General features: G+C 59.9%; 1 protein-coding gene across 2 annotated transcripts in view; it reads right to left on the bottom strand.

Annotated features, from left to right (window-relative positions):
• Positions 1–15,858, bottom strand: part of FBLN1 (fibulin 1) — a 75,588-nt gene that overhangs the window by 36,912 nt on the left and 22,818 nt on the right. For both annotated transcript variants that reach the window (XM_079142580.1, XM_079142579.1), the window contains exons 5-13: positions 13,876–13,935; positions 12,739–12,840; positions 12,045–12,182; positions 10,797–10,934; positions 6,474–6,617; positions 5,679–5,807; positions 4,837–4,962; positions 2,544–2,663; positions 1,412–1,543 (exon numbers count right to left, since the gene is read on the bottom strand). In XM_079142580.1, coding sequence (XP_078998706.1) covers positions 1,412–1,543; positions 2,544–2,663; positions 4,837–4,962; positions 5,679–5,807; positions 6,474–6,617; positions 10,797–10,934; positions 12,045–12,182; positions 12,739–12,840; positions 13,876–13,935 — 1,089 coding nt within the window. The remainder of the gene's footprint in view (positions 1–1,411; positions 1,544–2,543; positions 2,664–4,836; positions 4,963–5,678; positions 5,808–6,473; positions 6,618–10,796; positions 10,935–12,044; positions 12,183–12,738; positions 12,841–13,875; positions 13,936–15,858) is intronic.

Raw genomic sequence — 15,858 nt, 5'->3', positions numbered from 1 at the left:
GCACCTGGTGCCAGCCCCCCTTTCTCGGGACAGTCTTCGGAAGTGTTTGCTAATGCTCTTGGCCCGAGGCTGAGAGAGCAGGGGAGCAGGGTGACTCCGGGCGGCAGTGCTGTTGCCGTCTTGGCTTGGGAGAGCTCTCAGAGCTCAGAGGGCTGCCCGAGGTCACATGCTCTAAGCGGCAGAGCTGAGTTCAAACCCAGGCGGGCGGCACCAGAGTCAGGTGCTAACCACCCAGCACTCGGCACACCCTGGGCTCACATGCAGCACGTTACCTCCTAGGAGGGAAGGACAGGACCACCAGCCCACTAACAAGAGGACACCAGGCCTCAAGGGGTTAGGGACCCTGCTTGCCCTGGGCCTGGTGTGGGACTGGTGGAGCAGGACAGCGGGGACTCGTGCTTTGCGGCCTGGGGCCCCACAGCCAGAGGCCCATGTGGGGAGCCCCACCAGCCATGCCAGAGCAGCCGAATATTGGGGCTTGGGGACGTCACGGAGCCTGGGAGGCATCTGTTACAAGGTGTCAAGTGCCTTGATAGTTGGTGGCAAAAACAACAGTCCCCAGTCAGCTCAGGAATGTTTTTGCTGTGTCTGGGCGGGACCCCAGGCTGCGGTGGGCGCCAGGCCAGGAGGGGAAGCCATTTGCTGCGTTGGAGTCACACGAGTGAAGAATCCCATCCAACCCCAGACGCACCAAGCGGGTCCCTCGTGGGAAATGCGGGGTCCCTGCCCACCTTTGATGGGTCACCTCCATGACCAGATATGGAGCAGAGGGCTGGGTTCAGCTCCAGGGGCTGCTCCTGGGGGGCCCCGGGCATAAGCCAGAACCAAGGCTCACAAGCACGAGAGCTCACTCAGCTCCTCTCAGTTGTCAAAGGTCACAGGCCGTCTCAGAAATGGGGTCAGAGCACAGAATGGGCTCCCCCGGCCTCTGCTAGCCCATGCTGGAGCCGGCGCCGGCCCACCAGACCCTCACAGCCACATGTCCTCAAACACCCCACATACCAGCCCGCAGCCAGCTCCTCGGGACAGAGGCCTCTGAGACCTGTTTCAGCCCAGGCCTGGCCCACAGCCAGGGTGTGTGCAGTGACCCCATGAAAGGTGCACCAGGCTGCGGAGCAGAGACCATGGGCACTGGGGCCTCTTCCTACTGGCTGACTGTCCCTAGGCCAGTCTTCCCGGGACAGCCAGGCAGAGTGCTCCTGCAACAGGGTCTTCTGGGGCTCACACGACCAAGGACGAGGTGCTGGGGGCCTGGGCATGGGAGAGAGGGCAACAGATCGGCCCCAGGACACGCCCTCCAATGCACCCGCTTGTGCTGTGGTCACTGGGTTGGGGAAGCACATCCCTGCAGCCGGACCGCAGAACCTGGTGTCACAGAGCCACACACAGTCTGACACACTCGCAGGCTCACCTTGGCAGTTGCGGCCGTTGGGGGCCAGCCTGTAGCCAGATGAGGGACAGCTGCACTGGAAGCTTCCAGGGACGTTGATGCAGCGGTAAGAGCAGATGTGGCCCCCGGTGGGCAGGGCACACTCGTCGATGTCTGCAAGGGCAGAGTCCACCCTCAGCATCCCAGGCCCGGCCATGGCCGTGGCCACAGTGACCCCCGCAGGGGCCAGGCTGGGGTGCAGAGGGGAGCGACACTGGGAGAGCTGGACAGAGGCCTCAGGGTGCTCGGGTGGGGGTGGCCTCAGAGATCATCATGTCAGAGGGGAAACTGAGGCACAGAGAGGGGATGCGACTAGCCTAGGGTCCCAGAGCAAGTTCACGGTGTGCAGTGTGCAGGCAGAAGAGGGGAGAGGGAGCACAGAGCACAGAGAGCAGTCACTAAGGAAAAATCCTTCATGTGAAAATGCAGGCGAGCACCCCTTATCCACAGTGCTTGGGCCCCGAGCGCCCCAGGTGTGCCCGAAGTTGGGCACTCCATTCCCTTAGCGAGACTCCATGAGACTGGGCCAAGCCTGACCCTGAGATCTATGCATGTTGCTCATGCTTCCTGCTCACATTCCCAGGGTTCCTAGCACACCCACAGGCTGGCTCCCGCCACCATGGCGCCACGTAGGTGCTCAAACACTTTGGATTTTGGATCAGGGGCTCACCCTGGAGTGACAAGCATAACTGCAATCAGTCTCAAGCCCCTGTGGGCTCGGGAGCCCTCATCTGGCTGACCCTCCAACAGCCTGGGGCAGGGACCAGCCCCTTGTGACAGAGGGACTCTCAGGCCCCAGGAGGGAGGCAGGGCCAGGACTTCCTAAAGGCAGTTGGTCCCTAGTCCAGTCTTCTGAGGGCTGCCAAGGGCGCCCAGCCCTGTGACTCGCAGCTCACAGTCTCAGCACACCTACTGGTCACACCCGCAGGTGCGTTAAGATCAATCGGGAGGGTCTGCTGCCTCTCCCAACCTCACTCCCAACTGGGAACGTGTCTTCAAGGAACCCTCCGTTAGAGGGAGAGGAACAAAGCACCCCACCCTGAGGGCGGAGTGGAAGGTCTGCGGCCATGGCATAGACGGCCGGGTGCTCTCCCCAGCAGGAGGGTGCCCTCACCTTCGCAGGTGACCCCGTCCACGTCACTGAGCTGGTAGCCTCGCCGGCAGTAGCACTGGTAGGAGCCGTAGACGTTGGCACACTCCTGGCTGCAGGGGCTGCTGTGGCACTCATTCACATCTAGGAGGAGAGGGCCCCAGGTCACTGCTGGCGCCAATCACAGCAGCCTCCCCGGCACCCTCGCCACTGACACACGGAGGCGGAGGTCTCGGGCACAGGACCAGCAACCTGCTGGGTCGGCCCACAGGAATAGGGAGAGAGGGAGCGAGGCCCCCTGCCAGCCTCTCATGGAATCTCCATCCCTGTCACTGCCTACATCAGGCCATGCCATCTCCACCAGGACAATGTGACAGCCCGGGCCCCATTAGGCATCAGAATTTGCTCTGGTTCTCCAGTGGAAATTTGATCCTGTCCTCCTGCTTTGCCTCCCGGATGTCATCCTAAACAGAAGATGGCACATGTGACCCAGTCCATGGGACAAAACTGACACTCCACTGCTCTGAGCTCACCGGGTCACTCATCAACTCCAGGCTATTGCTCACTGCCCCCTTTGCTATAGCAGAGATCAGCAACCATGGGGAAAGTCCAGTCCACCAGCTGTTTCTGTAAATAAAGCTTTGTTGGAACACAGTCATGCACATTCTTTTACTTTGACCCAGGGCTGCCTGTGGTATGGCAGCAGAGTGGAGTGGTGACAACAGATGGGTCGGAAAGGCCTGCTAGTTACCTCAAAGCTTGCAGAGATGAGGCTGCCCACTTCTGGCCCAGAAGGTGCTTCTCATATTGACTTCTGGCTACTTTGGGGCAGGGCAGGAAGGAATGTCCATCTGCCTCTCTCCCCAGGCTTCATCTCTGCGGCCCCCACTGCCCTCCTGGCTCCCCTGTTCACCTGTGCCCAGTGTGGTCTCCACACGCCCTAGACAAGCTTCCCGGTGCAGGAACCGAGTTCTTGCTATGTGCCCAGGCAAGGAGCTTATAAAGGCTCAGAGGGCAGGACAGCAAGGCTGGCCAGGCCTGCTCCCGTCCACAGTATGGTCCAGGAGCAGAGGTATGAAAGTCCACTTTCCAGTCATGTGGGGTGACCGGGAGGCACGCCAATCACAACAACAGTGGCAACCACGGAGGTGACACAGTGGTCCCACGCAGCCAGCTCTCGGTCCTGTGCCTGGGGTAAGCTTATCAAGGCTCCAGCTCATTCCGTCCTCGGGACCCCCACAAAGGGCCTCATGCATGCCAGGCCAGTGCTCCCCAGAGCCACCTCCCAGCCAGGGATCCTGCTTGATTCAGACTTGAAGACCTGCCATGCTTTGAGTCTACCCCCTGAGCCACTGCACCACACAGAGCCGGGGGTGGCAGGCACCACGAGGCACTGCCAGGGCCCGTCCAAAGCTCTCCCTGAGTCCCTGCAGGAGATGTGACACCCTCGGATCACCAAGCATGGGTCGGGCCCCTGGCTGGACAGCTCAGCAGCCAGGACACTGCTTCTGAGCAGGGCAGGCCGCCGTGCACCCCCACTGCAGCAGACCTGACCCATCTGGCACGGCTGCTAGTGGTGCATGGCTGTGTCCCCGCGTGAGGACCCCACACCCCTGCGCAGCCTGCCTGGGACAGCTCGTGTTGCTGAAGGAGATCACTCTTCCCGAGGGCCCCACCTCCCTCGCCTCCATTCACTTCAGAAAGTCCTGCAAATGCAAGTCCTCTCTGTCCCTTTGACGCAGACCTTCCATGGCCCAGGAGCACCTTTTCTAAGGACCTAGGAGCCTTTCCTTCGGAATCACATCAGCAGGAAGGCTAGCACCTGCCTCCTGGTCTGTGGGAGCAGAGGGCCCAACTCCAAGGAGGCTGGCGAGCAGTGGTAGCCGGCCAATCCCAGTGATCATGGCGGGACACAGCCCACCTGCCCTCAGTGCTGCGTGGCATTAAGAGCTGGCGCCCCCTGTCCCCGGGGTGGGCTGGTGTGGACAGGACTGCCTCCACGCAGGGCCTGGCTTCTGCTCCTCTTTCACATGCCAACCTGCTTTCCCTGTGAGGATGCCCGGGCAGGGCGAGGTCAGTTGTTCCCAAGGTCACCAGAGCAGGGCCCGTGGTCTCTACGCCCCTTGCACACAGCCACATCCCGAACAGCCTCTGAGGATGGGCGTTACTGGAGGACCAGGGGAGGGGCACGTCCGCTAAGGAGCAGTCCCTGCGGGCACCTCCCTCGGTAGCAGGCCACTCAGCATGTGCTGGGGAGACACGTGGTTGGGCCCCAGGTCAGGGGCGGAGGCGGGGTCTGCCTGCCCGCGCCACTCACCTTCACAGGATCGGCCGTCCACCGAGAGCCGGAAGCCCACTGAGCAGCTGCAGTGGTAGGAGCCCGGGGTGTTCTCACACTTGTGGCCACACAGGCGCCCGGGGTAGCGCTGGCACTCGTTGATGTCTGAAAGAGGGGGCGGCTCAGGGCACCTCCACCTGCGGCGGGGCCACCCCACCCTCCTGCTCACGGTGGCAGTCACAGCCGGTGCCCCACCTGCATCACTCAGCTCTTGTGACAGAGGCAAAGTGACTCATGCCACACAGAGCAGGATAGCTGGCATCCTGTGCCAGGCCCTGTGTCCTGCCATGGAGCCACGTGTGGATGGGTGCCCGCCCACCGGCCCTCCACCCTGTGCCCACAGGGAGGGTCTACTGGAATCTGGCAAAGGGCATGTGGAAGGGGGCTGCTGGTGGCCTCGGCGAGAACCCTGGTTGGGGATGGGCAGGGCTGACCCCGCTCCGGGTCATCTTTGGCTCCTGCTGCCCTGGGCACCTGTCTGGCCCTGGGGTTCTGCAGGTCAGTGGAGAATCCTGGGAAATCGTGGGCACTTTGGTCACGGTAGACCTGGGCTCGAGTCTCTTGGGACCTGGCAGTTGGGTGGAGCTGAACCCCGCCCTGTGGTGGGGACAGGTTCACTGCGCGTGGGCCTCAAGGGAGGCCTGCAATGGGGTGACCGTTCTGGAGCTACAATGGTGTCCCGGCTGGGGCCTTGGCTCTGGGACTCTGCCTGCACTTGGGCTTTGGGATGAGGGTGGCACTGTGTCACTCCAGTGGACACAGACCATGTCCTATGTGGTGGCAGCTGGCTGGCTCCCCAAGGCCTGAAGGACACCACGTACCCACACACGTCCTGCTGATGCCGTCGAAATAGTAACCGGCCTTGCACTCACAGCGGAAGCTGCCGGGGGAGTTCACACAGAGGTGCTCCTTCCCGCAGGGCGCGGACGGCGGGGAGCACTCGTCCACATCTGCGGAGAGACAGAGACGTGGGGAAGCCTCAGCACACGGAGGTGAACACCGGCCGGCGGCACCACTGCTCTCCAGTGACTTGCAGCCCATGCCACCCCACCCCTGGCGCCTGCGTCGGCCGGTTTGCGTGAGTCTCTGCAGGCAGAGGTGCCCAGGGAACACAAGCACTGAGAGTATCCTGGGAGTCACGGAGAAGAAGACCCCTTCCCTCGCAGGGTTCTGGGATGGCTGACCACCCCAGAGCCAAAGACACAGGAGCAGGCAGGCAGAAGAATACGAGCAAAAGGCCAGGGACACTACGTCATCTGGGGAGTGCCAAGATCTATTTCATCTGGATTATAAGGCTCATGAAGTTGAAGCCATCTCAAGATAATTGAATTGAAAGCATCTGTTTGAACATCTGTCCTTTGTCACCCATGGGGAGCTGCTGAAGGGCTGTGAACGGGGAGGCATGACAGTGTTGGGAAGATTGAAGGAGACAGGGGATGAGCTGGTATGCTACTGCAATAGTCCAGGCAAAACAATAAAGGCCTGTGCCTGGGCATGGGCATAGAGATAGACTGACAGGCAGGAGAGGCTTCACTCCCTTTCTAGAAAAGGGAGGAGGTGTGCTGGAAGCAGAGAGAAAAATCAATTTCAGACTTGTTTTCTTTTTTAATACCAACCAACACAGCGAGTTCCCTCCTCGTTGAGATGATAGCCACGGCCACAGTTGGGCACGTTCTTCTGGCACGTGTAAGAGCCCTCTGTATTGATGCATGTCTGCCCCACAGGGCATGGGGCACTGATACTTAAACACTCATTGATATCTGGGGGGACAAGAGGAAGACACAACAGGTACATGTGGAGGGAGTCCAGGAGCCCAGCCGTGGAGCTCCAGAGAACCTCTTCCCGCCCACCCTCTCCCAGCCACAAACAGGCTCAGATCCCCCCACCTTGAACCACATGGCTGCCTCCCAACTAGTCCCAAATTTCACGAGCACACCAGCCTCAAATACCCTCACTGGCCCCTCTTCCTGCCCCAGGTTTCCAACACCACCATGTTCCAGTTCCACTGCACCAGCCCGAACCTGCCTGCTGGCCTTCCTGTACCACACAGTCCACTCAGGAGGATGGAGCCCTTTCCCTGAGCATGCTGCTAGGCAGAGGTGACCTTCCCCACTGCGCCAACACTCTGGACCCCAGAGAGGCTCCAGGTGCCTCTGGTCACTGGCTGGCCCTGCCTGCCGCCCCAGCCCACATGGCCAGTCCTCTGAGCCTTGTGGAACCCTGCTGCTCCACTCGGGTCCCCACCTCCAGAGTCCCAGGTCCCTCATCTGCCTGATAGCCATGCCCCTGAGTGCCACTTCCACAGAGCCACCTTCCCAGGTCCCCATCTGGGTCACAGGGCCCATGTGGATATAGGCCAGCAGGGAAGTGATGACCCCTAAGCTCCCTGCCTGGGAGTCTCCATCCCAGGGCATACATGCCTCAAAGGTGGGTACCCTGGCTGCACCTCTGGTGGACACGTGGCAAGTGCGGACCAGGAAGTAACACCTCCGCTCACTCCTGACACTCAAATGTGTCAAAACACACAGACGAGACTGCTACTAGGGGAGTCCCCCTGAAGGACGTCCTTTGGGGGAGGTCATCTCTTAGAATCTCCTGATCAGAAAAGCCTGAGGGGTGGGGGGTTGAGGAGAAGGCAGGGATGGCAGAAGACCTGTGGCTTCAGTCAGAAAGAGGCTGGGCTCCTGCCGGCCAGGCCCCCGCCAGCCGGCCAGTTCCTCCCAACCCTGGGGTGGGCCTCTGCACAGAGTGTGTTGCTTCGCAGTTTGTCTGAACTTTTCTGTCCATTTCCCCTGGCCACCATAGCCAGCCTGCAGCTTATGCAGATGCTGGCATTACTGTCTGCACTCTACACCACAACACCAGGACTTAGAGAGATCAAGGGACTCCCAGGTCACTTCACAGCAGGACTGTAGGGTTACAGCCCGGGCCTAGAACCAGGGAGGCCTGCCAACCAGTGCCCGGTCCCTTATGCCAAGGTCACAAACCCAGGCCCTGGGCCACATCCAGCCCACTGCCTGTTCTTGTAAATAAAGTTTTATTGGCACACAGTTGGGCCCACTCCTTCTCAGACTGCCTATCGCTACTTGCTCCATAACTGCAGGGCCTGCGAGCTGGCCACAGAGACCAGGGGCACAGAAGTTGGTAGTTACTATTTGGCCCTCAGGGGCCTTCCCCCTGAGCTTGCTTGCCCCTCTCAGATCTGTTTCCCAAATTCTGTTCCAGGTGGTGTCCCTAGAAACATCATGTGCTTTATAGAACAGATCCCCGGGCCTGAGAGCGCCACAGGGTCAGGCGATGAAGGAGTAACTGAACTGGAGGGTGAATACACAAAGAACAAATCCATCTAAGCAATTCCACGGTTGGGTCACATGGTACAACCTGCCCCTCAGGGACCCACGTGGGAAAAGCCTGGCATCCCAGTCATCAAGGTCGCTGTTTGCTTTGCTTGGCCAGGTGCCTCTGAGACTCAGTGGAACCTCTGCTGCCCCAGGACGGGGGAACATCCCTTGGACATGTGGGCCAGGTATGGGCCAGGCCTGGCCTTTACTCTCCTCCTCAGCCAGGGCAGAAGGGACGTAGAGGGCAGGGAGAGGTTTCGTGAAGAGGAACCAAAAAAACCTAGCAGAGACAAGACGGTCTCAAGGCCCCAGGGACCAACCTGAATGCACTGGACGAGGCCCCTGCGCCCCAGGCCCTGAGAGCAGGCAGGCTCTCTGCTGCAGGCTGTGGCTGGAGCGGGCTGGGGAGGGTTCTAGAACTCCAGGAAGATGGATCCTAGCCACAGGGAGTCAGCGCTTCCCCCCACACATCAGTCTGCCCCGGGGGGAGCAGCCGGGCGGGTGAGCTGCAGACCCAGGGGCCTGCAGAGGAGGGACCAGCGCCGGAGAGGCCTTGGCAGCCCTGTCCCAGACCCTGGAGCTTTCCTCTGCTTCGACACACTCTCCCGAGGAAGAACTCCTGCTGATGTAGCGATTTACCACTTTAAAGATGAATGAACGTGCTGATGTTAAATGATTCCTAAATACACGGGCCAGTAGGCAACAAAGCAAGGGGCAGAACAGTCCAGTCCTGTGGCCATAAGGAAACCCAAGTTCCGAGGCCCGTCTTCTCTGCTGAGGTTTGCCTCTTGATAAATGGAGACGTGATGACTCTCCCAATAAGAAGAGGCAGTTTATTAAACCAAGGGAACCGGACTTGACTGTGGGAGCACGGGCACGGGCACACAGCCCAGCAGGACCCGGGGCTAAGGGGACCCTGAGAGCTGGGGGCCTCCGGACGTCTCCTTTCAGATGTGGTGGGGGGGCCTGGAGAAGGGCTTGTGCCACAGGCCCTGGCTTCCCCCAGTCAAGAGGGGCCAGAGGGGACAGTCCCTTCTTCCTGCTGCTCCTGCACTTCAGCCCCCGCAGCGTGTGCGCCTGAGGAGGGACACCCAGGGTGCGAGACCCGCAAAGGCCTCTCCTGCTGGCAGTCATGCTGACTGCCATGAGTCAGGGTGTCCATCCTCAGCAGACGCAAGCCTCCTCCCTGCAGCCCTCGGAGCAGAGGCTGCGAGTCTGAGCAGGACCAGCCTCCCTGCTGGCCTGGGAGCCCCAGCCTCCCTGCTCACTGCGAGCCACAATCATCTGGCAAGAGGCTGGCAAGGGGCCAACTGGCCGCCAGCGGAGGCCCCCAGGGCCCAGATACCCCTGCCCAGGAGGAGGGGAGGCTGGAGGGACAGAGGGCCGGGACGGGCTCCCCGCTACCCTTGCTTTACTTGAGGTGGTGAGAACAGGGGTGGGAGGAAAGCGCTCTGAATTCCATTCCAAAGAAAAAGGAAGCACAAACGATGTAGGGAAGGTCGGGCAGAAGACGACAGAAATCCGCACAGCAATGCCAGCTTTGTAGAGGAGGCTGAGGCCACCCAGGGAGGCCGGGTTCCCACGAGCAGCATCTGCAGCCTCCCAGGCAGGACCTGGAGCTGCTGCCTGCTGAGCAGACTCAGGCGCCGCAGCAGGCCGTGAGGAGCCGAGCAGCAGCCGGACGCCACGGAAGTGGCCAAGTGGGTCCAACCCCACACCGGTCCTCCCACCTGAGCGGTCTCCCCAGGCCTCACGAGGTCAGGCTAGGCTCTCGAGGGATGGCCTCTCCGTCCACTCTGGCCTGCCCCTGACACTAACTCGGCGATTTCTTACTGTGGTGAAATACCCGTAACAGCCGACCACCTTCAGCATCTCTGACGTGCAGCTCGGTCGCACTAAAGACCTTCACACTGCCCTGCCGCTGTCACCACCGTCCACTCCATCTCCCCACACCGATACGCTGACCCCACTAACCACAACCCCCGCCGCCATCCCTGGAGACGGCCACACTACTTCCTGTCTCTACAAACTCGACTGCGAACACCAAGTATTCCTGTAAAACAGCGTTTAACTGACAAAATGGCCGTGGCAGGATCCCCCATCCATGAGGGCCCCACTGCCCGTGGCTTCAGGAGTGAGGCTTCACCTTGGCCTCGGGCCCTGGAGCCAGATACCATGGCTGCTCCCAAGTCATAGCGAGAAAGCTGAGGCTCACAGGAAGGAAGCAAGTGTTCTGAGGCACTCAGTTTAAAACCAGGGACCTCTCATCCGAACCCCAAACTCTTTCATACACACCAGTGATGAGCAAGCTACAGCCCTGAGGCCAAACATAGCCCATGGCCAGTTTTTGTAAATAAAGTTTTATTAGAACATGACCTTGCCCATCTGTTCCAGTACAATCTGAGGCTTTGAGCTATACAGTAGAGCTCAGTGTGCAGAGACCACATGGCCCTTCATGCCTAAAATGACTGCCATTGGACCCGTCACAGAGGTTTGCCAGCCCTGGTCTACGCTCTGTGCATCCCTCAATTCCAGGTGTGGCCACAGCTGGGCCTTCCCCGCCTGGTGAGCCGAGCATCTGGCGGCAGCATGTCTTACCAATACAGCTGCCTAGAGCATCCTGTATAAATCCGCTCTTGCACTGTAGCTTGGGTCTGCAGCGGAAGGATCCCAGAGTATTCTGACAGATAAAATCGGGGGGGCAGTTATGAATACCACTCTCACACTCGTCAATATCTGGTGCATCATAAAAAAAGGAGATCGTTAGCAAGAGTCCTGCTGGAAGCATTGCACAACATCACAAGAAAGCTTTTAAAAAGTGCTTATTATTCAGATTACAACCCCAAACATTCCTACAGAGAGGTCACCCACAAAAAGGGTTTCAGGGAGGCACAGGGTGCTCAAGCTGCAGAAGACTAAAAACACTGCCCTTCCCAGCCGTGGCTCTTGGGAGGCGAATGTTCTGCTATCAATGAACGGCCAGACGTTTTCCTGGCAGATAGAGCTCATGACTCATTCAGACAAAGTGCATGTTTAGGTCATGAGGCCATTTTCTTAGTGCCAATAAACACAGCTTCTATATATCTTATTCATTCTGAAGTGCTCAGAATCTTCCAGATATTAACAATGGTTGCATCGGGAAGGGATCAGGGCTGTGCAGCAGCTGGCCAGGCCCTGGCTCAGGGGTCAGCACACCACTGTGAGGGCTGGAGCAGCCTGAGCTTGCTCCAAGGCCCTCGGACATCGGGAGGGTGTGCCTGGCTTTGGAGTCACCCTCATAATCCAACGATGGATGTTTTAATGCTGGAAGGTGCTGTCCTTCCAGAGGGTTCAAAGGCCAGTGCAGACAACTACGTTCTAAAAGGTCCTCATCAGAGAATTATCTGCCAAATGACAGGCAGGAAGTCCAGCAGCCAGAAACGTCATGCTTTTATGTAGCAGAAAGGGTTATGCTTTGAACTTCAAGGAAGCTGGAACCAGAGGGAAGCCAGCTATTGTGCAAAAACTGTTATCGTTTTCTTTGGGGGGGGATGTTTGTTTCTGTAAGAAGCACCTGTGAGCACCTGAAATCCATCTCTGGTCTTGTTTTTAACTGACCAGGCACGGAGGTTTTAAACCCTAATGTGCCATCATGGTTAACTTGGCACCAGCTCTCCACCCTCGCCCCAGGGCACCCCTGGGTACTGGGTCAGCCGCGGCTCCACCGCCTCCTGCGGATGAGGAGCGGATGAGGAGGCAGTAGCCCAGGCAGCCACACGGGGGCAGCACCAGGGAGCCCGGACCAGCACCAGGCCACCATCCCGCAGCTTCCGCCCACACCGGGGAGAGGTTTCAGCAAGGTTTTACCTTTGCAGTTATTGTCCTCCGTGAGCTCATAGCCAGTCCCACAGCTGCTGTCCCGCTGGCAGCGGAAAGAGCCCACGGTATTGATGCAGGATTCTCCGAGCCGGCAACTGTGGCTGCCTGTGATGCACTCATTGACATCTAGGAGAGATTCCGGGGACATGGGGTACAGCAAGAACTTCAGATCCCTGCACTTCACCAGAGAACGTTCCAGAAGCCAGGGTGGAACTGGCTTCCTGATCTATCAAGCTGCCCACTCAAACCGAGCTGGGTCTTGCCATGAGCACACCCTGCTGTGCCCTGGAGGGCTGCCTGACTGCTCTCACCACGTCCAGCCCCAGGACTCACGTCCTCCCAAGTGGTAGGTGGAGGAAGTTCTGGCCCTGGACTGGAGTTAGGCGGTCCCCAAGAATCCCGTGAAGCGGGCAGCCTCTCCCCAGTCCCTACCTCCTAGCTGGGGGACACGCCCAAGGCCACTCATCAGGTCCTGGATTCAGAGTCCAGTTGGACCCCCAAGCTGGGCCCTCTCCCAGTCCTGGGGTTCATATCCTTCTGACCAGTGTCCTTCCAGAAGCTACTGCCCTGCTGCTCCAGGGAGTGCTGAGAAGCCAGTCCCGGGCTGGTTCCACCCATGAGTGGGCCCTGGCGGCGCGGCTCGGGCCCGGCACAGGCTCCAGGCGCAACGATGGAGATTTACCTTCACAGGAGACGCCGTCAGGCAGCAGCTGGTAGCCCACAAAGCAGGAGCAGACCACCTCGTCCCCCGTGTCACGGCACTGTTGCTGGCAGGGCCCACCACCTGCAATCAGAGCCAGCATGAGCCGGCCAGCCGCGTCCAGAGGGCTCTTGGCTTTCCAGCTTGGTTTGGGCTAGGTCACAGACAACTGACGCCAGACACGGGCTCTGGGCACTGCGGGGGTTTAACCAGGCAGCCCACAGTTCAGCCTCAGTGGGGCTGCAAGGGACCAGGCAGGACGGGGTGCCCTCTGCTGCCAGCCCTGGGCCCTGAGGAAGCAGGCCCCTGGTGGAGGTGCAGCCCTCGGCTTCCCCGTGGATCCCTGGTGCCCCCTCTGCCATCCTCACTTCCTACGGGGCAGCCAAAGATGCTCGGGTGCAAATCTCAGGGCAGACGCCTCTGCTGCCTCAGATCCTCTGTCCCTCCTGCTCCCCCAGCGCCAGGCTGGGGGTCTGCGCCCTTCACGTGCTGGCCACTGTGCCAAGACACCTCCGCTGCTGCGATCCAGCTGCCCCTCCCGCAGGATGACCCTCCCCTCGGGCGGATCCAGGCCTCCTGGGGTTTTCTGTCCCTCCATCCCACCACCCAGCCTGCGGGCTGCCCGTCACTGCACCCTGACCTCATCACCTTGTCATTAAGCTGGCTCCCTAATTAACACCCCAACCACAGGACAGGCGCTGGGTGCCGGTGGAGCAGACCTGCCAGCCTAGACAAGCCTCAGTGCTCGGGAAAGAGGATCCCGGGGAGAACGAGCCCGAGGCCCCTGTATTTGAAACTCGCTTCCTTGTGGGACAAGGGAAGGTTTCCGAAGGCGTGAGGCTGCAGTTCCAGGGACAGGAAGGCAAGAAATGACCAGCCCCTCCTGGGGTCTCCCCGCCTCTGGGACACCGACAGTCACCCTCCAGAGCCTGTGAGCCTGGGAACGTCCGGGCCACACTGCAGAGGGAAGGCTTTTCACACCAGCCGCCCTGGCCCCGGCCCTGCCAGCCCCACCAGCCCCACCAGGCCCAGCTCTGGAGACTCAAGGGGAGCAGGATGGCGGGGCCAGGAGCCTGGGATCAAGTCTCACGGAAGGGCCATGGAGATCTGGGGCCTCACCTCGGCAGCGGTCATTCAGGTAGGGGTCTTCTTGTTCCTCCTCCACCTCAGAAACCTTAGCTAAGGGGGAAAGAGAGACCAAGACAGGTTACCCAGAGGGTCCCATCTTACCTTAGAAGAAACTCATGTGTCTCCCTCTGCCCATGAACATCAAGTAGGAGCACCCACTCAGACATCCTGAAAGCAGCTAAAGACTGTTTTTATCCAGGTTAAAATAGAATTTTACTCGTAAAAGTGGCTAACTGTCTCGAAGGCACAAGGGCGTTAACTGCAGGCCCATGCGGGGACATGGTCAGAGGTGTTGAAAACTTCTGCAAATGCCCCTGCGCCTCCCTACAGAGTGAGACCCACCCCCAGGCCCGGGCGAAGCCCACCACTGAGGCCAATGCCTCGGCAAACGGTGCCCCGAGGGATCCTCCAGGCTGCCTCCTACCCCAACACTGCCAGTCTGCACACCCTCCACCCCTGGGGAGTGCACAGTGGGTCCACCATAAACGCCAGCCACAGGGAGGCCACGGTGATGGCTGAGGAAGAAGCCCCTCAGAGGAGGTGCCACTGGAGGGAAGACCGGGGCAGGACCCAAGCAGGCGAGATGGAGGAAGAGGATCCCGCACAGGATGAAGGGCTGGGCTTGCTGACTGTGAAATGTCACCCGGTCAGGAGCCGGGGGGAGAGGGGCAGAAGTCAGCTTGACATGACCAGGCAGCCCTGGACTCTAAAAACTGAAACTGAACGTGAAGGACAGGTCCCTCTGGCCAGGGCCGACAGCCCGGGGGTCCCAGTCACAGGGCAGGTGGCCTGATGCAGAGACCCGGGAGCACTACCCTTTGTTTTCCTTTTTGTTCGTTTGTGGTACCCCAGTACCACAAACCCAGGTGCTCTATGCCACCCTGAGTTACATCCTGGCCCTTTTTAAATTTTATTCTTTTAGTTTGGGACAGGGTCTCACAGAGTTGCTTCAATTGGCCTCAAACTTGCGATCCTCCTGCCTCAGCCTCCAGGTCTCTGGGCTGACAGGTGGGCACCACTGCACCTGCCGGGCAGTGCTTCCCCCACGCCATCCTGCACCTTCCCCTTGGTAAACAGAGTGGCAAAGCCCAGAGAGGGCTGGGACGGGCCAACGCCTCCAGCAGGCGGGCAGGGCAGACTGAGGCGCCTCTCCAGGTTCTCCTCTGGCACAGGAAGCCCCTGCGAGCGGGAGAGGTGGCCAGACACCAGGAAGTCTCCTGAAGGGTGGAACCAAACCCCTCAGTCCCGGTTCACAGAGCTTAGGACGAAGGGAGGAGAAGGGCGGCAGGGCGGTGCACGCAGCTGGGAGCCCTCTGGAAGCTGCTCCTGGGGCCGCGTGCCCCTGACTGGGCAAGTGACTGTCCTTTGAAAGAGAGGCATCTCCAGCCTCTGGCTACACATCCTGGGCCCCAGATGGAGAGGGGGCTCCTGCCAGGATGCGAAGGCCACGTCTGCCTCTGTGTGCCGGCCGTGTGACCTTGAGCATCAGAGCTCATCCAAGAAACAGAGCAGGGGCAGCGGGGTGAAATCCCAAGTCCGGGCACTCTGTGCCCACTCCCCACTCAGCCCTTCCAGCCCCGCACACAGGGGCCGCAAGGATGCTCATTTCAGAGATGTGGGAGCTGAGGCCCCGGGTACCTGTCAGGACCAGGACCCTGTGTGCACACTAGTCTGATCTCCAGGACAGAGGCTCTGGGTGAGGGACAATCAGTCTGCGCCGAGTTAAAGCAGCCACAGTGCGTGTGCACACACGCCCGAGGTGGGGAAGTTTGGTGTCACCTTGGCGGGGCCTGGGAACCCAGATGTCTGCTCCAACACTAGTCAGGGGTTGCTGTAAAATTACTTTTTAGATGAGACTAATATTTAAGTTGGTGGACTCTGAGTCAAGGGGGTAGCCCTCCAGAATGTGGGTGGGCCTCACCCACTCAGTTGAAGGCCCTAAGAGAAAGACGGACCTCCCCCGAGGAGAGGGAG

Source organism: Sciurus vulgaris (assembly GCF_902686455.1).
Source record: "Sciurus vulgaris genome assembly, chromosome: 5".
In the NCBI taxonomy this organism is placed as follows: Eukaryota; Metazoa; Chordata; class Mammalia; order Rodentia; family Sciuridae; genus Sciurus; species Sciurus vulgaris.
Note: the sequence above shows the minus strand (reverse complement) of the source record. Positions and strands in the feature narration are given on the sequence as shown.